The sequence below is a fragment of the Scylla paramamosain genome, chromosome 2, assembly GCF_035594125.1.
Source record: "Scylla paramamosain isolate STU-SP2022 chromosome 2, ASM3559412v1, whole genome shotgun sequence".
NCBI lineage: Eukaryota > Metazoa > Arthropoda > Malacostraca > Decapoda > Portunidae > Scylla > Scylla paramamosain.
The window spans coordinates 38,416,730-38,443,209 of record NC_087152.1 but is presented as its reverse complement, the minus strand read 5'-3'; the positions used below and the strand labels follow the sequence as shown (position 1 = coordinate 38,443,209).

The window sequence follows — 26,480 nt, the reverse complement described above, 5'->3', positions numbered from 1 at the left end:
CAGGAAAGGTGTCACGGCGCCATGCCAGTTTGATCCCAGCCGTCATCATGGAAACTTTGTAAGATTTTGATCTACGTGTATTGCTATGCCTTTCAAAATGGCAGCTTTTATCTTCACAACCTTGAAGTTTGGCACTATTTCTTCTCTTGGTGAGTGTTAATGTATCTTATTTCTTAGTATATGACGATTTCAGAAGCCGGCGTGGGGAATAGAGTGTGACTGCCGCGGTACGTACTGGTTAGGTTAACTGGTTAGGTTAGGTTAGGTAATGCTAAGTTAGGTAATACTAAGTTAAGTTAGTGTCCTTAAGGTGGTTCCATGGGGAGGAGCGATGCCTCCTCGGTTACTTTAGGTTGAGTTATGTTAGGTTAGGTAATACTAGTTAGGTTAGTGTCTTTAGGTTGGGTTATATTAGGTTAGGTAATACTAAGTAAGGTTAGTGTCTTTAGGTGGGGTTATATTAGTTTAGGTAATACTAAGTTAAGTTAGTGTCTTTAAGGGGGTGCTCCAGTTTGGTTAGGTTAGGTAAGGTAGAGATAGGTTAGGCTAGAAATTTCCCACTTGTCAAAACATGCCGTGTTATCCTTAGACTTTTCATGAATGTCCTAATTTTGCCTAATTTGGCTTCTCCCACCATAAAACCTCGCTCTCCGTGTACCCGCCCACTGAAAAAAAAACAAAATAAAATTTCCCACAGACCCCCAAGTTTGTTGGAAGAAAGGGGCGAGGTTATGTAACAAGGAGTTATAGTAAATTTTTAACGGTAAAATTTTCTTAACGTAAATCGGTTAGACATACACGCCCTATCCATCGATAGCTGCTAGACCAAGAAGTGGTCTTGAATGTTAGTCCACTGCGCATGCGTGAATAGAGAGTGGCGGAAGTATTAAAACTACTGAAAGAGTAATATTTTACGTCATCACTATAATACTTTACAAAATTGGGAATGCAATTTTTCATTCTTACTAGATTTAAACTGTCAGACTGGTCGTGTCTCAGGTATTAATTTTTGTAGCACGAACTGGTTCGACCGCCACCATGTTCGAGTCATGCTTCAGTCCGTGTTGTTTACTGAAGGCTTTATTCGAGTATGGGTTTAGAACCGTGGCTAGAAGTGCGCGTGCTTGCTAAGTGAGTTACTACCAATGCGGAAATAAATAAAAAAAAAAAAAAAAACGTGAAAATAATCCTCGTCGGGCCAGGGATTCGAGAAGGATCATTCTCAGACTTAACATCACTGTCACCATGTGTACCTGCGATCACTGTTAACACTTGGAAGAAATAATAAATACTCTGCTGTGAATTTTTTTTTTTAATTGCGTGGTGTAAGTGATGTGAATGTACAGTGCCAAAGTGTCATAAAGGCTGTAATTTTAGAGATTAGCAGTTGTGGAGGTGCGCAAATTCTTTCCTGATTCCTGGCAAACAACCATCGAGGAAAAGAAACAAAAGGCTGGGCCTTCCGGTTGAGAGACAAGAATAAAGTAATGTTTCGTTATTTGATGATATACATATAGACGCTGTAGGTCAGAGCATGCAATGATATGGTAGTTATGTACTATAATTGCATTATATTTCCCCAATGAAAACCTGTAATTCTTGTCAGTTTGCATGGCATGTTGAAGTATCTAGAGAATTGTCGAAAAAGACTACAAAGCTACACATGCATGTCTAGGATTGATGGGTTACGTTATATCAGGTTTTATGCAATGTCAGATTTTGCGTTTTGGAAACCCTGCAAGATGTCGCTGCACTAAATGCTTCCTAAAGGAAGATCGATAAAACAGTGCTGAGACATTGAAGTGGTCCAAATATGGGAAGATGGCTTCTAGACATCAAAAGCATTTGATAGTCTGACACAAAACTTTGATGGCCTAATTGCCTAAATTAAGAATTTTTATTTATTTATTTTTTTATTTCTCAAATAGAAAGTGTGATTTGGACAGATTGTTTATGAAGGTATTAACAGGACTGATTGTTTTAAGGCACAATAACAATGGGAATACAAAAGCCAGCTATTCCTTGCTGATAAATATTTTAACGTGGATGATATGAATGTAGTAATTAGTGACTGGTCTCTCAAGTGGTGGTGGAGAAGTGATGTTGATGTCCTCTACCATACCCTATGCCGTCTTTTTTTTTTTCTGGTTGCTTTTCTGTGGATAACGAACAACCGGCACTAGTTTCAGTTCAGTGCTTAAGTTCAGCTGTGGGCAGCACCTATAGCTGCCTGTATGATACGATAGTCTTATTTGAGCAAGAGTGAGGATAGTGTTCAGTGAACCAAGCTGACACCGGTGAGTAGAACTGTCCCGAGTGCTACACCCGGGGGCCGTGCGCTCAGCAGCACGCAAGCCCTAAGGGCGCCCTGAGTAGCGGGAAAACTCTATAGATGTTGAGTGCCACCCTTGACCAACTGACAGCGACCAGCGGTGACCTCCCCGACCAGCCCAGCCGGTGACCAAGAGCAGTAACCCCCTTTTCCATCATTCCATCTTCCTCTTCCTCCATCATCCTAGATCGCTTCCTTCATTGGTCTACATGTTCACCTGCTCCATATAAGTAACGAAATAAAGTAACCGGGAGGCAGCAACGAGAACAGGACACTGGATACAGATCACAGATGTTTTAAGCGGTGTAATCACGGATAATAACCTACCAAGGTCATAATGGAAGGTTTAGAAGGCAACACTTTGCCTGTGTTATATGACACAGTGCGTGTGTCTGTGTGTGTGTGTGTATGTGGAGTAGTGCATGAAATAGACAAATATAGACAAGTGGATCACTATAGCAAGGTTGCCCGCGCCGCCGTGTACCACGCCACGCAGCAGTTGCTGCCCAGGGGGCAGAAGCAAAATGTGCAGCGCTACTCATTCACTGTTGATAAAGCTAACCTATATATATATATATATATATATATATATATATATATATATATATATATATATATATATATATATATATATATATATATATATATATATATAACTACTGCTGCTACGACTTCTACTACTACTACTACTACTACTACTACTACTACTACTACTACTATTATTGTTACTACAACCACTACTACTACTACTACTAGTACTACTACTACTACTACTACTACTACTACTATTACTACTACTACTACTACTACTACTACTACTACTTAAGTCGGTTCAGAGCATGAAGTCCGTTCAAGGTGTGACAAATTCTAGAATTACCATGAGAGCGACCCTGCCAGTTCGTACGCCAATTATCGGATTAACAGTCTGTATTCCTTTCTTCACACCTGTTTATTTCTCTCTCTCTCTCTCTCTCTCTCTCTCTCTCTCTCTCTCTCTCTCTCTCTCTCTCTCTCTCTCTCTCTCTCTCTCTCTCTCTCTCTCTCTCTTTCATATATATATATATATATATATATATATATATATATATATATATATATATATATATATATATATATATATATATATATATATATATATATATATAAGTAACGAAATAAAGTGACCGGGAGACAGCAACGAGAAGAGGACACTGGATACGGATCACAGATGTCTTAAGCGGTGTAATCACGGATAATAACCTACCAAGGTCATAATGGAAGGTTTAGAAGGCAACACACATATATATATATATATATATATATATATATATATATATATATATATATATATATATATATATATATATATATATATATATATATATATATATATATATATATATATATATATATATATATATATATATATATATTATATTTAGCTTTTATTTATTTATTATCAATTTTCAACTTTTTCCACACTACCTATATGAGATAAAAGTCAAGGTGCGCTTGTTCTTTTTTAAGAGGTGTCTCCCGTAGGCCTAATCCTCTGTCTGTTGTTTAAACATTGTCTTCCTCATCGGAACATTCTGTGATGTTGATCACAAATGACTCGACGAAATTTTCAGTTGCCACGTCTTGTTTGTCATCTTCATCCTGAAATTTTTCAGCATGTCGCACAGCTTCCTTCCAAGTTTGTGGTGTGCTGAGCCTCAGAGCTTCTGTGAAAAGTACTTTAAGATTAGCCATTTTAAATGTGTTCTTCTTGGCTATATAAGTCTTCACTTGAGCCCAAATGAACTCAATCGGATTATACTGGTAGTGATGCGGAGGTAACCTCAAAACCCGATTCCCAGCCTCCTCCGCAATGTTATCGATTACGTTTTTATTTATTTATTTTATTTTTTTTATGTAGAAGGGACACTGGCTAAGGGCAACAAAAATCCAGTAAAAAAAAAAAAAGCCCACTGAGATGCCAGTCCCATAAAAGGGTCCAAAGCGGTAGTCAAAAATTGAAGGATAAGTGTCTTGAAACCTCCCTCTTGAAGGAATTCACGTCATAGGAAGGTGGAAATATAGAAGCAGGTAGGGAGTTCCAGAGTTTACCAGAGAAAGGGATGAATGATTGAGAATACTAGTTAACTCTTACATTAGAGGACGGAATAGGGGTGAGGGAAAGAAGAAAGTCTTGTGCAGCGAGGTCGCACTCATGGGAATTCCAGAATCTGCCACACCTTGAACGGACTTCTTCCTCTGAACGGACTATAGCCACACCTTGAACGGACTTCTTGCTCTGAATAGACTATAAACTGAAGCGAGCACACTGTATTCGTCTCGCACCAAATAAACTTCCATCGGTAAAAGATGTAACTCCTTCATTATTTAGATACATGCAATATATTTCCATGGATAGAAAGCCAGGGAAGGGAGAGGAAATTAAACTTTATCAGTACAACTAACCACGTATTTAAACATTATTATACTCGTAATGCAGTCTCTCTCTCTCTCTCTCTCTCTCTCTCTCTCTCTCTCTCTCTCTCTCTCTCTCTCTCTCTCTCTCTCTCTTTATATATATATATATATATATATATATATATATATATATATATATATATATATATATATATATATATATATATATATATATATATATATATATATATATATATATATATATATATATAAACAGGTTCTTATCTTGAGTACTGTTTCTTTACTGCCGATAACAAAGTTGTAACTGTTAACGTATACGAGCAAGGAATATAAACACAGAGGGGAAGAATTGTCACTAAAATTTCTATCCGACTTTTGCGCTATCTAACGTGGAAAACAGGTAAGTCGTCTGCATTTTCGGGGTAACTTAAATATCCCATGAGTATCTATCAAATCTCCTTCCTAGTAACATTATCCTTCTTGTGTACAGTAGATTACAGCACATACTTCATATAAACTGTATAACTAAGAGGAAAGAAAAGAAATATGAATATATATATATATATATATATATATATATATATATATATATATATATATATATATATATATATATATATATATATATATATATATATATATATATATATTCACTGTATTCTTTATTTTGTTTTCATAGACAAGCCAAAGGGTACCACTATTTATCATTGCCTTTAACCTGATATAAAGATAAAACAGCACCAGTGGTAAAATTTTTGCAGCTAGCCAGAAAAAAAAAAAAAAAACGTATACAGAGTAATACTTATTGAGGGAGATGTTATGCCCCTAAAATAAATGCATTAATTAGGATAGTAGTACTGGTACATGTAAAGGCATATTCATAACATCCGTGACACCAGCATCACTTTTAAGGCATAACCAAGAACATTACAACATACTTTCACGACATAACTCTTCATTATTGGTTTGGTGATTTAAACGCAGCAATCCATGGATTCACAAGTCCTTTCTTTACTTCATGCAATTGTTAATATATTGTATATAATTCATGTAGGCAAAAAATAAATGTAACACCAAAAATTGTCGCAAGTACAGCAAAAGTTTTCTTTCCTTCTTTCCCATCATTCCATCTTCTTCCTCCATCCATCATCCTAGATTTCTTCCTTCAGTGGTGTATTTGTTTATCTGTTTCATAAGAATAACGAGATAAAGTGACCGGGAGGCAGCAACGAGAAGGGGGACACTCTGGGTACACATCGGAGATGTCTTAAGTGGTGTCATCACGGGTGATAACCTACCAAGGTCATAAGGGAAGGTTTAGAAGATAGCAATTTACCAGCGTTCTGTGAAGTTGCACTTCTCTGTGTGTGTGTGTGTGTGTGTGTGTGTGTGTGTAAGGTGGTGCATTAAGCAAACAAATATAGACGAGTAGATCACTACAGCAAGGTTGCCCGCGGCCATGTATTGCACCACGCCACAGTTGCTGCGCAGGGGGCAGAAGCGGGATGCTACTACTACTACTACTACTACTACTACTACTACTACTACTACTACTACTATTATAGTACAGTACCTGTATCTCAGAGAAATGTCACACTTGCATTCACACTTGTATCAGGTAACGGATCGCACCTCACCTCCCCTCTCCACGTGCGTCTGCCTCGTGGGGAAACACCTACGCATACACTCCTTCCCTCTCTTTCCTTGGATTATCATATGCATCCTTGTTAATTCTTTCGTCTCTGTTTCACTCGCCTATGATGTTCGCCTCTGTTAACCCCACGTGGACCTATCTATAGCAAATAAATGGAGGCTGAGCCCTCCATCGAGAGGCAGTAAGGAATTCAGGACTAGATTGAAGTGAGTACACTCTGTATTCGTTCTACACCAAATAAACGTTCAACGCTACTAGACGTAACTCCTTCACCACTTATACTCCATCCTGAAGAACGCAGGATGAAGGGCACACTACACAGGAGTATCAGCGGTGCACCAGTCCGTTACATGGTGGTAAATTCACCAACGACGGGACGGTAAATCTGATGTCACGGGTGGGCGCTGGTGTACATGTAGTAGCAGTGGTGTACCATTACTGGTCACAAGGGATTCATACCATGATTATATTTTTTGAGAGAGCGAGAGAGAGAGAGAGAGAGAGAGAGAGAGAGAGAGAGAGAGAGAGAGAGAGAGAGAGAGAGAGAGAGAGAGAGAGAGAGGAGGGGGCAGATGCAGTTACCCTGCCCCAAGGTAGAGTGCTTGTGTTTGGTGATAGCCAGGTTAGGCACTTCGATAGTGCGTTCTGTGCTAGGGATAGGAAGCGTAGGTCGAGGGTGTGTTTGCCGGGGGCCGGGATAGGGAAGGCAGCGGATAGGCTAGACACGTAAGCAGAATTCTTAGGATCAGCAACCAGGGTAAAACAAGAAATAACGGGTTCAAGCTTGAAAAATTTAGTTTTAGGAAGGAGATAGGAAAAAATTGGTTCTCAAATAGAGTGGTAGATGAATGGAACGGACTCAGTAATCATGTAGTTAGTGCTAGGACACTAGAGAGCTTTAAGAGAAGATTAGACATGTTTATGGATGGGGATAGCAGATGGAAATAGGTAGGTGTGTTTCATACAGGGACTGCCACGTGTAAGCCTGGTCGCTTCTTGCAGCTTCCCTTATTTCTTATGTTCTTATGTTCTTATGAGAGAGAGAGAGAGAGAGAGAGAGAGAGAGAGAGAGAGAGAGAGAGAGAGAGAGAGACTCTCTCTCTCTCTCTCTCTCTCTCTCTCTCTCTCTCTCTCTCTCTCTCTCTCTCTCTCTCTCTCTCTCTCTCTTTCTCTCTCTCTCTCTCTCATTAAATCCAGTTGTGACCTCACTGACGTTTCCCTTTGTGTCTCACAACACAAGGGGGCAGTCACAGCCTGCCCTCTAAAGACAACTCTCTTCCTTCACACAAAACTACAAACACCTAATTACACACACACCCTTCACTCAAAATTCAAAATTATCATGGCGACTCCTACAGCAGCCTCTGAGTCCCCATCTGGGGAGGGGACCACAAATGTTCCCAGGTCGGACTGCTCTTCTGGTATCGACCCTAAGTGTTTTGACACCCCCCTCAACTTTTCTTCGTTAACTTCTGCAACATTCGTGGTCTTAGATCTGATTTTCAATCAGTAGAACACCACCTCTCCTCTTCTAAACCTCATCTTCTTTTCCTCACTGAAACAGAGGTGTCTGAGGCATCTCAGCTGGCAGTAGCCCTTTATTTGTTCCCTCATACTTTCTCTATCCTCATTTTCAATCCAAAGCTAGATGTTGCGTTTATGTGAGCAACGACTTAACCTGCTATTGTGCCCGGGCTCTTTAATTTTCTGAGTTTTCCTCCATCCGGCCACGACTACAGAGTCACTCTCAAACTAAATTTATCTACTTTTCCTTCTTGCAGGAGGTTTGCTTACATTCAGCCTGTTCCTAAAAAGGGTGACCGTTCTAATCCCTCAAACTACTGTCCTATTGCTTTAACTTCCTGCGTATCTAAAGTTTTTGAATCTATCATCAACAGGAAGATTCTTAAACATCTACCACCTCACAACCTTCAATCTGATCGTCAGTATGAGTTCTGTCAAAGCCGCTCTGCTAGTGATCTGGCTTTCCTTACTGAGTCTCTTTTAGAGATTTTGGTGAAACTTTTGCTGTTGCCTTGGATATATCAAAAGCTTTTGATATATCCAAAGCTTTGATTTCGAAACTACCCTCCTATGGCTTCTATCCTTCTCTCTGTAACTTCATTTCAAGTCTCCTTGCTTCTGTGGTAGACGGTCACTTTTCTTCTCCTAAATCCATTAACAGTGGTGTTTCTCAAGGTTCTGTCCTGTCATCCACTCTTTTATTATTCACCAGTGATCTTCTAAACCAAACTTCCTGTCCTATCCATTCCTACGCTGATGATACCACCTGGCAATTTTCCATAGCTTTTCGTCGAGGTCCAACCCTTCAGGAAGTAAACAGTTCACACAGGGAAGCCACAGAACAGCTGACTGCTGATCTCTCTAAAATTTCTGATTGGAGCAGAGCAAATTTAGTATTGTTTAACTCAATTCCTCCATCTATCAACTCAACACAACCTTCCAGACAACTATTCACTCTTCTTCAGTGACACTCAAATGTCTCCCTCTTCTACACTGAACATCCTCGGTCTGTCCTTTACTTATAATCTAAACTGGAAACTTCATATATCATCTCTAGCTAAAACAGCGTCTATGATGTTAGGTGTTCTGAGTCATCTCTGCCAGTTTTTCTCACCCCTAACTCTGTACAAGGGCCTTATGTGTCCATGTATGGAGTATGCTTCACATGTATGGAGGCGGTTCCACTCATACCGTTCTTTTAGACGGGATGGAATCAAAAGCTTTTTCGTCTTACCAACTCTTCTCCTCTAACTGTGTATCTTCAGCCTTTTTCTCATCGCCGCAATGTTGCATCTCTTGCTATCTTCTACCACTATTTTCATACCAACTGTTCTTCTGATCTTGCTAACCGCATGCCTCCCATCCTCACGCGACCTTGCTGTACAAAACTTTCTACTTTGTCTTATCCCTATTCTGTCCACCTCTCTATTGCAAGAGTGAACCATCATTCTCAATTATTCATCCCTTTCTCTAGTAAATTCTGGAACTCCTTGCCTACTTCTGCATTTCCACCTTTCTGAACTCTTTCAAAAGGGAGGTTTCAAGTATTTTGACCAATGCTTTCGACTCTGTATGGGATCCAGCACATCAGTGGCCTTTTTTTTTTTTTTTGTCCTTAGCTGGTGCTCCTCCTACATTAAAAGAAAAGAGAAAAAAATAAATAAATAAAACAAAATTATAACAAAAAACAGAACAATAAGAAACAAGCTTCCTGTGCAGTGTTACCGAGCGTTAAAGATACCCCGAGCTTCCATTAAAGGAAATAAAAAGTAAAATAAAACATAGTCGCCGGTTAAGGCTTCGCAGGCCCAACTCATGTTAATGTTAGTAAGTACAGCTGGTCGGATGCTCCGCGTCTGCGGGCTGTACCGCGGACCGGAGGTTGGCCGTCCCTGCACTAACAGAATAAAAAGACTGCATACATTTTTCTACGTTTTTTTTCCCTTGCTGTCAGCAATGCACATGATGTTTCCATGTGTGTTCCTGCAGTGCCAGTTTAGGCGAACTGTGTGACCTGAGACTCAATTAACACATCTGCTCATGTGCAGCTTCACACGACAGTGGTACTTGAACGATAATTAGAGAATTACCGTTCAGTAATAATCTGTTGGAAGCACTCCTCGCAAGCAAACCAAACGGATGTGTTACGTAAGATAGCATAGGAGACAGTGGAGAACATAGAAAACAAGGGAATCCCTATCTGGCACGTCCCCATGGCTGCTGACAACAATGAGGACCCAGAGCGATAGATACCTGCATAAAAAGGGGTACTGCTAGACCGGCAACAACGAGGACGCTCAGTGCTGCAGCGAAGAAAACAACAGCAAGAATATGCCTCCTGCAGCTACTCCCGCATTGAAAAAGCCGAGAATATCCTCAGAACAAGTCCTGATCCCATAAACAACGGACCTTCCTCCTCTAGCTGCTCGCTTAGTCCTCCGGCAGCAGAAGACTCATCTCTCGTCAGCGCTAACTTACAGCTCCATTAAGAAAACAAGAAGTTAAGAAGAAAGAAAACATTGAGTTATAAGAAGATAAGAAGTAAGAAGAATTTAAGCTCTAAGAAGAAGGAAGGCAAGAAGAGAAGACAAGAAAAGAAGTCTAAAAAGATATAAGAAATACCAAGAAAAGAAGACTAAAAGTTATAAGAAGTACCAAGAAAAAAAGATAAGGAGTTGTGAGCAGAAGAAGAGGACGAAGTCTTTCAAGAATCCAAGAGAGAAGACAAGCCGAGATGCTATGTACAACTCTGTTGGTCATGAGTAGAGCTTAGAGCGAGGCGAGGGGGATTGGTCAAAGTAATATATATATATATATATATATATATATATATATATATATATATATATATATATATATATATATATATATATATATATATATATATATATATATATATATATATATATATATATATATATATATATATATATATATATATATATATATATATATATATATATTTATTTATTTATTTATTTATTTATTGAAGTCTCACACAGTAAGAATCTCGTCAGGGAAGATAAGTGGTGGTGTAGACCGTAGAACCAAATGAAACGTACATACCTCCAAGTGTGTTACTAGTGTATTATTATTAAAAGTCTGTATTTAGGTTAGTTTAATTAATTTAAGCGGTAATCCAAGTTTTTGCATCCATATATATATATATATATATATATATATATATATATATATATATATATATATATATATATATATATATATATATATATATATATATATATATATATATATATATATATATATATATATATATATATATATATATATATATCACCAGTCTCTTCCTTGAGGATAGGTTCTAGGTGGGAATATATATATATATATATATATATATATATATATATATATATATATATATATATATATATATATATATATATATATATATATATATATATATATATATATATATATATATATATATATATATATATATATATATATATATATATATATATATATATATATATATATATATATATATATATATATATATTCCCACCTAGAACCTATCCTCAAGGAAGAGACTGGTGATAAGATTAAAGAGATCCTTAAAATCATAAGCAATAATAAAGGTAAGAATTAAGTCCTAAGAGACGGGCACAACAAATCAAATAGTGACTGCTGGATCTTTAGTGAGTTGTAGTTAAGTATTCTATCGTCTGGACATGGCAACGGGAGGGTAGATGGTGGGGAGCATGCGCTGCTTTCCCAATCAGGTCACGCCCACTGGCCACACTCGCCGTATACTGCTGCCATGCTCTATGTGGCATCAGAATTCCTCTGAGCTCCGCTTACCTGGAGTCCCACATCCTTGTTCAGCTTTTATTCCCCCATGTGACAGATGCCTACAGTAGATACACCACTGTGGTTAAGATTACATTAGCCTTGTTTCATCGTGCCTTTTTTTTTTTTTTTATGTAGGAAGGACACTGGCCAAGGGCAACAAAAAATCCAATAAAAAAAATGCCCACTGAAATGCCAGTCCCACAAAAGGGTCAAAGCAGTGGTAAAAAATTGATGAGTAAGTGTCTTGAAACCTCCCTCTTGAAGGAATTCAAGTCATAGGAAGGTGGAAATACAGAAGCAGGCAGAGAGTTCCAGAGTTTACCAGAGAAAGGGATGAATGATTGAGAATACTGGTTAACTCTTGCGTTAGAGAGGTGGACAGAATAGGGGTGAGAGAAAGAAGAAAGTCTTGTGCAGCGAGGCCGCGGAAGGAGGGGAGGCACGCAGTTAGCAAGATCAGAAGAGCAGTTAGCATGAAAATAGCGGTAGAAGACAGCTAGATATGCAACATTGCGGCGGTGAGAGAGAGGCTGAAGACAGTCAGTTAGAGGAGAGGAGTTGATGAGACGAAAAGCTTTTGATTCCACCCTGTCTAGAAGAGCAGTATGAGTGGAACCCCCCCAGACATGTGAAGCATACTCCATACATGGACGGATAAGGCCCTTGTACAGAGTTAGCAGCTGGGGGGGTGAGAAAAACTGGCGGAGACGTCTCAGAACACCTAACTTCATAGAAGCTGTTTTAGCTAGAGATGAGATGTGAAGTTTCCAGTTCAGATTATAAGTAAAGGACAGACCGAGGATGTTCAGTGTAGAAGAAGGGGACAGTTGAGTGTCATTGAAGAAGAGGGGATAGTTGTTTGGAAGGTTGTGTCGAGTTGATAGATGGAGGAATTGAGTTTTTGAGGCATTGAATAATACCAAGTTTGCTCTGCCCCAATCAGAAATTTTAGAAAGATCAGGAGTCAAGCGTTCTGTGGCTTCCCTGCGCGATATGTTTACCTCCTGAAGGGTTGGACGTCTATGAAAAGACGTGGAAAAGTGCAGGGTGGTATCATCAGCGTAGGAGTGGATAGGACAAGAAGCTTGGTTTAGAAGATCATTAATGAATAATAAGAAGAGAGTGGGTGACAGGACAGAACCCTGAGGAACACCACTGTTAATAGATTTAGGAGAAGAACAGTGACCGTCTACCACAGCAGCAATAGAACGGTCAGAAAGGAAACTTGAGATGAAGTTACAGAGAGAAGGATAGAAACCGTAGGAGGGTAGTTTGGAAATCAAAGCTTTGTGCCAGACTCTATCAAAAGCTTTTGATATGTCCAAGGCAACAGCAAAAGTTTCACCAAAATCTCTAAAAGAGGATGACCAAGACTCAGTAAGGAAAGCCAGAAGATCACCAGTAGAGCGGCCTTGACGGAACCCATACTGGCGATCAGATAGAAGATTGTGAAGTGATAGATGTTTAAGAATCTTCCTGTTGAGGATAGATAAAAAAAACTTTAGACAGGCAGGAAATTAAAGCAATAGGACGGTAGTTTGAGGGATTAGAATGGTCACCCTTTTTAGGAACAGGTTGAATGTAGGCAAACTTCCAGCAAGAAGGAAAGGTAAATGTTAATAGACAGAGCTGAAAGAGCTGTCCGTCATTGAAGTTTTGTAAGATGTAAAACGATGCCCACCATCTTTTTTTTTTTTTTTTCGTCAGACAAGTACAAAGTTAGACATTTTATGAGTGTTGTGTGTTGTGGTTTGTCGCCCCGTGTGTTATAACAAAATAATACATTTATCCTCATTGAAATTAATTAATTAAAACAACATTGAAACAGGAAAAATAGTTTTATTCAGCAATCCTTTGGTCATTCCTGCTATTTTCTATGAAACATTTTATCTTCAAAACACCAGTTCATCCCATTTTATTTTTTTTTAAGCTCGTCCACCTCAAATTCAAAATTTCAGGTTATCCATGCAATGAGTACTGTTTGAAGCTGATGGTTTATGTCTAAGTTCACAGTACAGTATTTATCATGCAGCCATTTCCCAGAATACCATAGCAAGGCAAAGCACTATTTAGAGATCCAGCAAGAGTTGGCTGCTCCACTTGGCTGCTTCGTGACGTCATTAAATGGTCACGTGATCGAAGAGGATTTATGATTTATTTATTAGCTAGATTATACACGTCCCTTGAAGCTTCGCAAAGCTTTTCCAGTAGTGATTCCTGACATTTTTTATTTTTATTTTTATTTATTTATTTATTATTATTATTTATTTATTCATTTTATTTATTTATTTATTTTATTTATTTATTTATCTTTATTTATTTATTTTTTTTTTTTGGGGGGGGCCCCATACATCCTTTTCATCAGTCAGCATAACTGTCTTCCATTTCCAAGATCATTGTTTGACAGTGGTGCGAACCACTGAAGCAGCAGACCGTCGCTTCACAAGAGGGTGGTAATCGGGGAGAAAGGTAGTAGCGGCAGGAGGCTAGGGGAGGTGCGGCAGTTCTTTCCATGAGTGACAGAATTTTTTTTTTCTGGCTTGTACCTTGATTTGTTTACATTCGTTAGCTTTCTTAGCAGGCAGCCTGGAAGCACCTCTCAGCAGTACTCCCAAACGGACTCCTAATTGGTCCAGAGACGAAGTTGCCTTGCTTCTCGAATTGGTTAAGGAACGAAAAGACATAACTGAAGGAAAGTTCGGGCCGAACCTAACAGTGCAAGACAAGAGAAGGGCATGGGTGGTGAGATAACCACTGTCCTCAACTCAGCGTTCCTCCTGGTTCGAAGGTCGCGGAAGCAAGCAAAAAACAAGTTGAAGAAAACTTCTTTGTAAGGCCAAGGTATTGCAACAAGGAAAAGGAACCAATGCCAGACAGATAAAATTGATTTTTTTTCCATCACTGGGCCATTAAATACTCCTGATACGTGTGTACTTGTGTAATATTTTTTTAACGTAATATGTGTGCTATCTATGGTTCCCACCACTCCAGGGAAGCCACCAGTTACCATGAAGTCGGCTTGTTTTCGTTGAATGTCACCTAGACTGATTGGGAATTTTATAAATCTTCTCACGAAGGCTGGTGATACAAGGGCATCGAAAGTCTGCCCTATCATTTGACTAATGGCTTGCTGGGATAAGCCAAGGTCATCGCCACTGCAGAACTGCATTTTCCCAGTAACCAAATACCGCAGTGTTGTGGCCACCTTCATTTCCACACTTATTGCCTTGCTCCTGTTGGTCTTGGGTGCGATGGCATCTCTCACCATATGGCACACACTAGCAATATCCCCTCACGATCCAGTCTGTGCTTTTTTACGAGTTCAACGTCTTCATGCACATTTAAAATGTCTTTTCTAAGCCTATAAATCCTTGACCTCCGTCTTTTCTCTCCTTGTTGTGGTGCGTCCATCTTGACTCTGACTACGACACCTAAATTTGTTAACAGTGGTGTTTCTCAAGGTTCTGTCCTGTCACCCAATCTCTTCCTGTTATTCATCAATGATCTTCTAAACCAAAATTTCTTGTCCTATCCACTCCATTACTGATACCACCCTGCATTTTTCTACGTCTTTAGATAGACGTCCAACTCTACAGGAAGTAAACAGTTCTCGCAGGGAAACCACGGAACGCCTGACTTCTGATCTCTCTAAAATTTCTGATGGGGAAGAGCAAACTTAGTACTCTTCAGTGCCTCAAAAACTCAATTCCTCCATCAACTCAACACAGCCTTCCAGACAATTACCCCCTCTTCTTCAATGACACTCAACTACCAACCCCTTCTACACTGAACATCTTCGGTCTGTCCTTTATCGGTATATTTTTTTTGAGATCCCTCGTTAGGTTAGGTTATGTTAGGTTAGGTTAACATTCTCGTGGGGGTGTCTAGGGAAGGGGAGCCCTCCTGTCTAGGTAAGATTAGGGAAATTCGTAAAACTAAGGTAAATTTCCTGAGATTTTTGAACGCCCATATTTCACTTATTTTTCTCCCCACCCCCCCAGCTCGCGATTCCCAACAGGCCCCCAAGCTTGTTTGAGGAGTTATGGGGGGTTGGAGAAGAATGGGAGGGCGGGCTCCTTATCGAGAAATACCCTATCTTCTACCGCTATTTTCATGCTAACTGCTCTAGTGATCTTGCTAGCTGCATGCCTCCCCTCCTCCCGCGGCCTCGCTGCACAAGACTTTCTTCTTTCTCTCATCCCAGTTCTATCCACCTCTATAATGCAGGAGTTAATCAATATTCTCATCCCTTTCTCTGGTAAACTCTGGAACTTCCTGCCTGGTTCTGTATTTCCTCCTTCCTGTGACTTGAACTCTTTCAAGAGGGAGGTTTCAAGACACTTATCCTTCAGTTTTCGATGATTCTGTTGACATCTCTTTTGGGAACTGGGTCCTCAGTGAGATTTCGCTTTTTTTTTTTTCTTTTCTTGTTTGTTGTCCTTAGCCAGTGAACCTCTTACCTAATATATATATATATATATATATATATATATATATATATATATATATATATATATATATATATATATATATATATATATATATATATATATATATATATATATATATATATATATATATATATATATATATATATATATATATATATATATATATATATATATATATATATATATATATATATATATATATATATATATATATATATATATGAGTGTTTGTGTGTGTGTGTGTGTATACTTAAATATAAATAAAAGAACCATTACATAAAAATTTTGCTGTGTGGTGAAAATAACTAATACAACTCTCCTCTCAGAAAAAAAACACCACACAAATTGGATGCTCATATAAAAAAAATAATTAATTAATCATGCTTTTACGTAAGAGACTTTTTTTTTTTTATGTATGGTGAGAATAACCCGAACAGTTCTGATGTGGAGACGGGCTGTACGGAGGGACGCACTTGACACACCGGCTTATGTTTCGGGCAGCGCGGGTATTGCAACGTGTGTATGTGGAAGGTGTTGGCCGCTGCTCTTCCACCATGGCTTCGAGCTCTCCCACCCCGCCCAAGGTGCCCAGACTGACGGAGAGGCTGGTGTGGGTGGACCTGGAGGTGCGTGGTGGTGCTGTACTGTGTGGAGTGACTAGTAGTAGTAAACAAGGAGGGGTGGCATGTCAGTGCTTGTTCTTATTAGTGTCATATTGGCATTTCACGGGCGTTATGGAAATAACCTTACCTACTCATTTTGAGACGATAACGGATAATACTATAATAACATTAGTGTTTGCACCTTTGAGACAGTTTTGGCTAGTTTTAGATTCGTTCAGCACATTAATTTCACTCCTCATCCCTTCTTTGTGTAGTTCACGATATATATATATATATATATATATATATATATATATATATATATATATATATATATATATATATATATATATATATATATATATATATATATATATGTCCAGAAATATTGTCATTGGAAATTAGTAGGCTAAAGTTATTTCCATAATATCCTCAGTAACTGTTTATGGGCTAAATAGGATGCTCTTTCAAATGGAGTGGTAATCAGTGACATCAGAAAACTCTTAAATCAGGAGATTAGTTAGGTTAGGTTTGATTTTAGTTTGTAAATTCCTTCACATATTGGCAGTAAGGAGATTGTTAGGCAGTATGACTTGGCAGTTAGGGGAGTGACTTGGCAGCACGACCAAAACACTAATGCACATGGCCAAAATGTGCAACAGGGTTGTATATACCCTTGTACCCTGTCAGGCATGATCGTGGCATTTATGTTAGACCTCGTCAGGCAGGATCGTGGTGCTTTTCAAACTCCGCGCTTATTTTATGGCATACAATTTGTTTATGTTTGAGGCTATCCTTCACACATCAAGACCTGTTATTGGTCCATTGTTTTTAAGATGATGGACGCTTGACTAATCATGTATCCACTTTTACAAGGGTACGTTTGTGTTGTTGTGAGGGTGCCAAGCGTGAGTGTGGTGAGAACACCAACATGACTGTGCTGTATTATATCGTTTTTACCAATTTCTAGGAAAGACAGAAGATATACCATGTATTTCCATGGGTAAATAAGTACCTCAGAAACATATGACACATTACAATACTGAGACTTGTTATTTTCGTCTTGTTATTGGCTTAGATAAGAATGCATGGTGCTGGTATGATGGAGTCGGATGAGGAGGGTGTGGTGATGCTGCTTGTTTCTGACCTTGAAGAAATTGAAGGTGATGACTATGCTGACACCAGTGAGGAAGAAGTAATCCTAGGTGACTAGGTTAAGGTTTCTTCAGGAAATTTCTCTCTCTCTCTCTCTCTCTCTCTCTCTCTCTCTCTCTCTCTCTCTCTCTCTCTCTCTCTCTCTCTCTCTCTCTCTCTCTCTCTCTCTCTCTCTCTCTCTCTCTCTCTCTCTCTCTCTCTCTCTCTCTCTCTCTCTCTCTCTCTCTCTCTCTCTCTCTCTCTCTCTCTCTCTCTCTCTCTCTCTCTTTCTGCTTTACAGGGGACAGTAAAGGAAGTGGCTTTGTAAACATGCAACTTATACTTGGTTTCAAAATATTTCTCCTTTAATTGACATATAGGTATGTAACTCGTGTAACTCATGCAGATGACTGGTCTGGATGTGTCGAAGGAAGAGATCATGGAGGCAGCAGTAATAGTGACAGACAGTGACCTAAACATCGTGGCTGAGGGTCCCAACCTGGTCTTGAAGGTGGAAGATAAAGTCCTCGATAACATGAATGACTGGTGCAAGGAGCATCATGGAAAGGTAAGGTCTATTGGACTGCTGTTTCATTACTTTTATTATTTTTTTGTTACCTATCATTTATTTATAATATTGTGATGCTAAGTGTAGCTTTGAGTTTCACATTTGTAAAGAGCATGTAAACATGAAATTACTTAAAAGAAAGAAAACACATGGATGTAGAATGAAATTTTCTAGGCATGTAATGAGTACTGCAATGAAGTTATATTTGTTGGGGGCAGTCAACTTTAAGCATAGAACTATGAGAGAGGTTGATTGCTGGTGTAGCAAACTAATTAGTTTCACAGAATATTGTTACTACTGTAGGGTTACTATTGTAAATGAATAATTCCTGTGAAAAAATAGATTTCCCAATAGCAGAATCTGCTTATACAGAGTTATAAGAATGTGCATCAGTTCACAGACTGCAGGGCTCTGACTTGTGTGTGAAGGATGTTACAGTTGATAATTGGTAGCTGTGTTCTATCATGTATAATCCTTTCCATTGCTGGCTGATGGAATTATTAGTCATTGTAATGGGAAGTATTATTTATGGAAAATAGAAAGACATAGGTAAATGGAGATTTCTGTTGTGGCCATCTTATTGTTAAGTTCTCAGGAACAAGTATTAAATCTAGGTAAAAATCTGTTCATGTAATTTTAACTACCTTCTTTATTGATGGAGATGGTATGTATTTGTGCATTTGTCTTTTTTATTATTATTATTATTTATTTTTTTTTTTATATCCAAATCTTTCTGATGTTTAAAGGCATCCAAAGTGCACAACATGATTCCATTGTGGCAGTCACAGTGGCTGAAGTCTCATTACTTACCCACACATGCATACTGCCAGAGTAGTCCCAGTGTGGTGGGTAGTAGGAAGTTGATGTTCTTTAGAACAAAATACAAATATGGAAAGGAGAAGTTGGGTGTTTGTGGGATGACTGATTCTTAAAGCTGAATGTATGTTTACATACCTGCCACTGAGATGTAGTGTAGTGTATATATTTACAGATATGGCACTATAAGGATTAACTTCACTTTCAAATAGTGGTTAATAGTAGAATATAGAGCAAATCCATCAAGATGAAGACCGGAAGGATTCAAATGGAGTTCTATTCCTTAGGGACTTGTTATCCCTGGGGTTTGGAAAGTGAGTCATAGGCAGTTTAAGCAACACTACTATCTTTTGGGCTCGTATGAAACTATTGTCATATCTTGTTTTTAGCATCATCCCTCCCCAGCCAGTGGGAAGATGTGAGATTTAGTAGTTTGTAACTTAGAGCAATAGATAAATATTTGACAAGTTACCAGCAAAGCAGAGGAGATGGTGGGTTAAGAATGCACATGGGAGTGTAGGCTGGCTTGTTGACATGTCAGTTGTCAGTTGTCTATCATGCAGTGTATTGAAATTATTGAGAGGGAAAGCTTAGTGTTTTAAAAGAATGTGCCAGAGAAAATCAAAGTGAGCAGCAGGACTGAGTAAAAGTCTTGGGATAGGAAAATAAAAGGAAATGAGAGAAAGTAAAAGAGTTGATGAAGAGTATGGATGAAAACTAAGTGAAAAGTTTGATGATGATAAATTGTTTTGGAAGGAAATTGTGAAAAAGAGAGAGGGAGAAGGGATGGAAATGTGGGGATGAAGAGAGAGAGATGGTTTTATTATGGGGGGAAAGGAGAGGAGAGGTGTATACTAGAGATATTTTGTTAATTTAATGAAGAAGACAGTGGAGGAAGCAGTATTGGGTATGGAGGTGAATGGTTAGAGAGTATATGTAGAGAGGAATTGGTAAGGAGGAGATAAAGTAATAACCAGACAAAAATGTGACAAAGCTGCAGGCAGAGATGGACTAATTTTGGAGGAGACATGGCAATATAATTGATGCTGACATGGAATCTAGCATGGAGACAAGAAGTATTACAAGTAAATGAGTGTAGGAAGACAGTTGCAGGATCTCTATAATGTGTATGGGGCAGTATTGGAAATTTTTTATTTTTTTTTGTTTTTCACATAAAAATCGTAAGTAGGACTAATAGTTTAATCAGATCTGTTATGTTAAAGTAACTAACCTTGCATTAAAGAAAGAATTAAGCTCATTAAACTTCTTAATTACATTTATTGTATTATCAACAAAAAGATATTACTTTTTTTTTTTATGCATTTGAATATTTTTGTTGTTAGAGATGCCAATGATTCACTGGTGCCTGACTTGTTGCAGGACCAGTACACTCATTACTGGAAAAGTACACTTAATACTTTTCCTGTGGAACTGCTTCATATGTTTTTACTTGTTCCCTGTATGTGTGTGTGTGTGTGTGTGTGTGTGTGTGTGTGTGTGTGTGTGTGTGTGTGTGTGTGTGTGTATATATATATATATATATATATATATATATATATATATATATATATATATATATATATATATATATATATATATATATATATATATATATATATATATATATATATATATATATATATATATATATATACTGATCTGATAACAGATCAGGACCATAGGGGATCAAGCACCATTTTTTTAAAATTGAGAAAACTGCATGTAAATTTTATCAACAATAACACCACTTCTAAGAAAGATATTGATTTCAACTAAGTTTCAGACAAAAGCCCTGCTCTTCAGAATTTTTTGACCAAAAATAAAAAAAAATCATAGGGTGCAAATGTGCACTAGCATGTAAAATGTAACCCCCTTTAAGTTGGTGTACATTTTTTTTTGCATGACCAGGGATTTAAACTTAAAATGTTTTACCTGAAGTAAATAATGAAGTTTTAACATCTTCCTTGTATCACAACAGCAAAAAAATAACATAGTATAACAATAATAATAATAATAATAATAATAATACAATAAACTACATGAAGGAAAAGTATCATAGGCTCAGAGTATTGAAAAAAATAGGAGAAAATATTAGTATTGATACTGCAGTACATTGGTTACTTAAAAGAAAGCAACAAATTAAAGGGTGAATGAATGCTATGTTGGAGGAAGTCATTAAAAGAATGACTTAGTAATGATGGTAAAATAAATGATTTACAGGTGGCACTGGTTAGTTAGAGGAAAAGATTGGGTGTAAATGAGGTTTGGGCAGGACAGGAAGAAAGCTTGAGGGAGGTTAGTAAGTAGTGTGGCAGTTGGATGTGGATGATGCATTTCTTATGGAGGAAAATACCGATTGGGTGAGAGATGGTTATGTGCTATGCATTGCACGCTTCCACTGGCTGGCTCCCTCTTGCTGGACTCGATCCTGGCTGGTCCTCAATGATCGTGTCCTTCTGCTCAACCACTGTACACAACCTGTGAATCCTAGGTCGATAAGTCATGGCTCCAATAGCTACTACAGGACTTTGAACCATATGAAAGCTGGAAAACAGTGTTGCAAATGTCATAGCTAGACAGGGGAACAGTTGCCAATTTTTTTTTATATGTGTAACTCCATATTTGGGGAGGCAGTGCTTGAGCCCAGATGCCTGGTCCAGATGCCCCCCCCTTTCTCTCTCTCTCTCTCTCTCTCTCTCTCTCTCTCTCTCTCTCTCTCTCTCTCTCTCTCTCTCTCTCTCTCTCTCTCTCTCTCTCTCTCTCTCTCTCTCTCTCTCTCTCTCTCTCTCTCTCTCTCTCTCTCTCTCTCTCTCTCTCTCTCTCTCTCTCTCTCTCTCTCTCTCTCTCTCTCTCTCTCTCTCTCTCTCTCTCTCTCTCTCTCTCTCTGTGTGTGTGTGTGCGTGTGTTTGTGTGTAGTTTGAGTAATGATTTTTTTTTACTCAATATAATGCTTAAGTAATTTTTAATATGGTATATTTAATTTTGATTTGAATAATATTTTTTACTCAATGTATCATTTAAATAATTTTTAATGCTGTATATTTAATTTTGATTTAAATCATGATTTAAATAAATATTAATTAATTTGATTTAAATCAGACCAACCCTGGTATAGGGTGCAAGAAAGGACTGTTTTAGATAAGAAGAAATAAATAGAAAGTTTAGTTTTAGTGCTGTGTAAAGTGATAAAATGAATGAAGTGGTGATGAGGGGTATTAGGTTTAACATGCATAATTTCATGGGCTGTAGCCAAAGGTGCTTAAGATGCATATGTGTGATGAAGATATTTAAAATTGTTCAAGAGTTATCCATTGTTCCCCAAATTCCAGCGTGTTTCCTGGATGTTTTTTTAATTTTGTGCTCAGCCAGATACAGTACACAATCTTGTATATTGAAGTCAGTATGATTTAGGATTATATAAGAAATCAAAATTGGAATGTATTTTGTCAGTCCTATGGTAGCCACTATTTACGATGTTTTGAAACACAAGAGTAGGAACTTTATTAGCTGTTTAAGGTTACATTTTCTTGCATACTAAATAACTTAATACTTTAGGAGTATGTAATATATAGTAGCTATTGGGTACATTCAGTGTAGTTTTGTCTACAATGAGATAAGGTATGTGGTCAGATTGTTTTGGCTAATCACTTACGTGGGATTTCAACTTGGTATCTACTTGTAAGTATAGATGACCAGTAAATAATAAGCACACATGTTATGTTTGAATTCTATGAATTTTATTGAAAATTTCTGGGTGTTGGTTGTATTCTCAGTCAGGGTTGACTGAAGCATGCAGGAAAAGCACCATCTCACTCTCAGCTGCTGAGGACCAGTTGCTGCAGTTTGTGGCAAATCATACTGAAAAAGGTGAGTTCGATTTAGTCTTTTTTTATTGCATAGTTTATTTCCAAAAGTTAAAAGCTAGTATACATATTTGTATTCATGTTTTATTCTTTACTTGGCTTTGAAGTTGCTAGAAATAGCATGATAGACTATGTAATTCCTGCCTTCCCCCAAAAAAGAGAAAAAAAAATGCAGACAAAAAAGAGAATAGGTCAGTTTAACATTTTATAGACTATAGAACTATTTAAGTAGTGAAAAGTGTCTAAAATGTTCATTATTGAAAGGGTTAACATGCTATGGTTTGTAATGGTTCACATTTACTATTACATTATGAAAGAATGATTTGTGGATTTTGGATTCAGTAAAGATTAGAAAAATAGCAAGTCTGATAGTTTATAAGATTGGCTCTTCAAGAACTATTGTTTTATGTACTAATTACTCTCTAATTATTACCAGGGAAGGCACCGTTAGCAGGAAACTCGGTACATGCTGATAAGAAATTCCTTGACAAATACATGCCCAAATTGATGAAACACCTCCACTACCGGATTGTTGATGTCTCAACGGTGAAGGAATTGTGCAGGTGAGGTGGTCCTGGCCTTCAGTTACCAAAGAAAACTATTATGATATTAAAACATTAAATTTAGAATAGCATTTGTCTTTTTTATTCTCATATATCTTATATTTTTTAGATTTGCAAATTATTTATATATTTTTTGTTACATAATCTACTATTATGTCCTTGCATGATCTAACCCTCTCATTCTCCAATTATTGGTTCCTTTCATATACTCAGGCATTCAGTCGTCCAGTCCTCCACTTGCATCCACAGCATCCTTGATACTGACATATGTTCTCAAACTTATCTTGCTTTTTGCCTTTGTGTGTTTGCTAGACCCCCTCAACCACTCCATATTTCATTCCCTCATCTTTACTGAAGAAAAGATGGAAAGATTGTGTTGAATGAAAAAAATTAAAGAATTGAGTTTGAGGCATTGATAGAGGCAAGGTTTGCCTCGCCCCATTTGGCAAGATAAGAAATTAAGTGTTCTGTGACTTCTTCACTTGATTTGTGTAACTCTTACTGAATTGGGCATCCAGCAAATGGCATTGAGAAATGCAGGATGGAGTCATCAATGTACTCGTAGGAATGGAAAGGACAAGATCAATAGAGCAGATTTTTTTATGGATAATAGGAAGAGGATAGGTGACTGGACAGAGGCCTGTGGAATATCACTACTAATTAGTTTAAGAGAGAGTTAATGTGTTCAGAAAGGAAATTTGAAATAAAGCTGCAGAGATGTGGATATAAACCATATGAGGAAAACTTAGAAATCAAAGAATTATGCCAGACACCATCAAAAGCATCAAAAAAGCAGAGATTACCAGTGGATTGTCCTTTATGGAAAAGTTCATAAAATACATTGAAAGCATCAGTCAGTTTGGTTGACTAACTTAACAATCCTACTGAAATCCTTAGTTATATGTACAGACATCACCAATGAATGCCTCAGTAGTGTATAGTAATTGTCAGGGATTGCCATTTTGGAGAGCTTTCCAACAGCTGTGACAATACCATGCATAACTGACATGTACATGTATGATTTAGTATCTTGTAAATACATATAAGTTTAAGTTGAAATGCTACATCTAATTTCCACATGGTTAAAAAGGAAACTTTAGGCAATCAGTGAATGAGAACATTGATTTGTGACAATGTTATGTTATTTCATTATCAGCTGTTGAAATTACACTGCCAGAGTTGATGTGATGAAACAGCATAGTTGACTCTTATCTTGAATACTTAACAGTGCCTTAGTCTATTTTATTAGCAGGTGTGTGCAGTCATTTATCTCTTCTTTGTGTTGCAGACGCTGGTATCCTGAGCAGTTCTCAGCGGCTCCTACGAAGAAGGTGTCTCATAGAGCTCTTGAAGACATAAAGGAAAGTATTGAAGAACTATCGTATTACAAATCATCCATATTTAAATAAAAAAGTACAATACAACAAAACTTTTTATTTAACAATTTAGTTTAAGTATCATTGACTGTTTTCAACAACGAGACAAGATCTGGCTTAAGAAGTGTAATACCTTGAATATAGTGTGATTTCAGTGTGATTGGCCTACTGAGTGGAGGCTTTTATTTCTATATTTATTTTTCATCTTGCTTTGTTTACCTTTCAGGATATGGCACAGACTATTCTGGTTTCTAGGAGCAAGCAGGCACACACACACACACACACACACACACACACACACACACACACACACACACACACACACACACACACACACACACACACACACACACACACACATATAGAGCAGGATGGCCATCCATTTGTCAGAAAGGTATAGGCACAGCACTTCAGCCTATATCCTAGACCTATTCATTACCAGGTGTACAGGGGCTACAACATGTGTCTGGATTAGAACTCAAACTTACAATCCCTCACGTGTGAATCAAGCATGCTAATCTAAACAGCACATGATAATTAACTATTTTTATACTAGGCTGAGATTTTCCTTAAAGGGAGATAGGGCAAACCTTTCTCAAGTAAATGTGCAGATTAAGAGGTTCCAGCCTCTTTATTCTGTCCTTTTTAATTGCCTTTTTCTGCACTCAGGGAATGTGTTGTCAGAATTTCTTCAGCTCAGCTGCAGTGTGTAACCATGTTGTTCTCACTACCTTATGATAGCATAGTGCCAAAGACCATTTCCATGATTATCTTGGGAGAGCATTGTCCACATTGTATCTTCTGTTGGTCCATGAAGGCCACATACAATTTTTCTGTGTTTCCTTAGTACTCCTTTATTGTCTTATGAATTTACCCTGCGCTTTGCCAATTATCCCTTTAGTTAACACCATGACCTCGGTTGTTTACTTAGCACTGTCCTATAATTTTTCCTGGCACATTGTGCAAACTTACCACCTCACTATCTTTACTTTTATGTAACCGTTCTCTACATCAAATTATTTTCTTGCTTCTTTGTTAAGTCACATTTCAAGAGCATCCAATTTAATACTGTATTTCCTCTGTAAATTAGAATTTCCACACTTGCATACAATCTACTATTATTAGAGAGCAATACAAGCATGGATCAACTATACATTTAGTTAGCCAAAGGAAATGGGAGAGCACAAGAGGCAGACATTTTATGCAGGTAACTGTCCCCATGTCCACTTAAATGAGTGATCCATGTGTGACATTGATCAAGAATTATGCCAAGGAAACAAGTATGCTCAGCTGCAGGAAATTCTTGTCTTAGAAGTAAGGGTCTGGATCAGAAAAGAAGTCTTGCTTGCAAAAGTGCATGGTAACTTCT

General features: G+C 37.7%; 1 protein-coding gene across 2 annotated transcripts; it reads left to right on the top strand.

The window, feature by feature from the left end:
- Positions 1-25,164, top strand: LOC135114727 (oligoribonuclease, mitochondrial-like). Of its 2 annotated transcripts, XM_064030698.1 has the most exons (7): positions 1-149; positions 16,627-16,815; positions 17,870-17,986; positions 18,332-18,493; positions 23,083-23,176; positions 23,609-23,735; positions 25,024-25,164. In XM_064030698.1, exons 2-7 carry the CDS (start codon positions 16,678-16,680, stop codon positions 25,142-25,144), a joined length of 759 nt encoding a protein of 252 aa, XP_063886768.1. In that variant the 5' UTR covers positions 1-149; positions 16,627-16,677; the 3' UTR covers positions 25,145-25,164. The 2 variants fall into 2 exon arrangements, with proteins under 2 accessions (XP_063886768.1, XP_063886777.1); XM_064030707.1 differs by lacking the exon at positions 17,870-17,986 and having other exon boundaries at positions 15-149.
- The last annotated feature ends 1,316 nt before the right edge of the window (positions 25,165-26,480 follow it).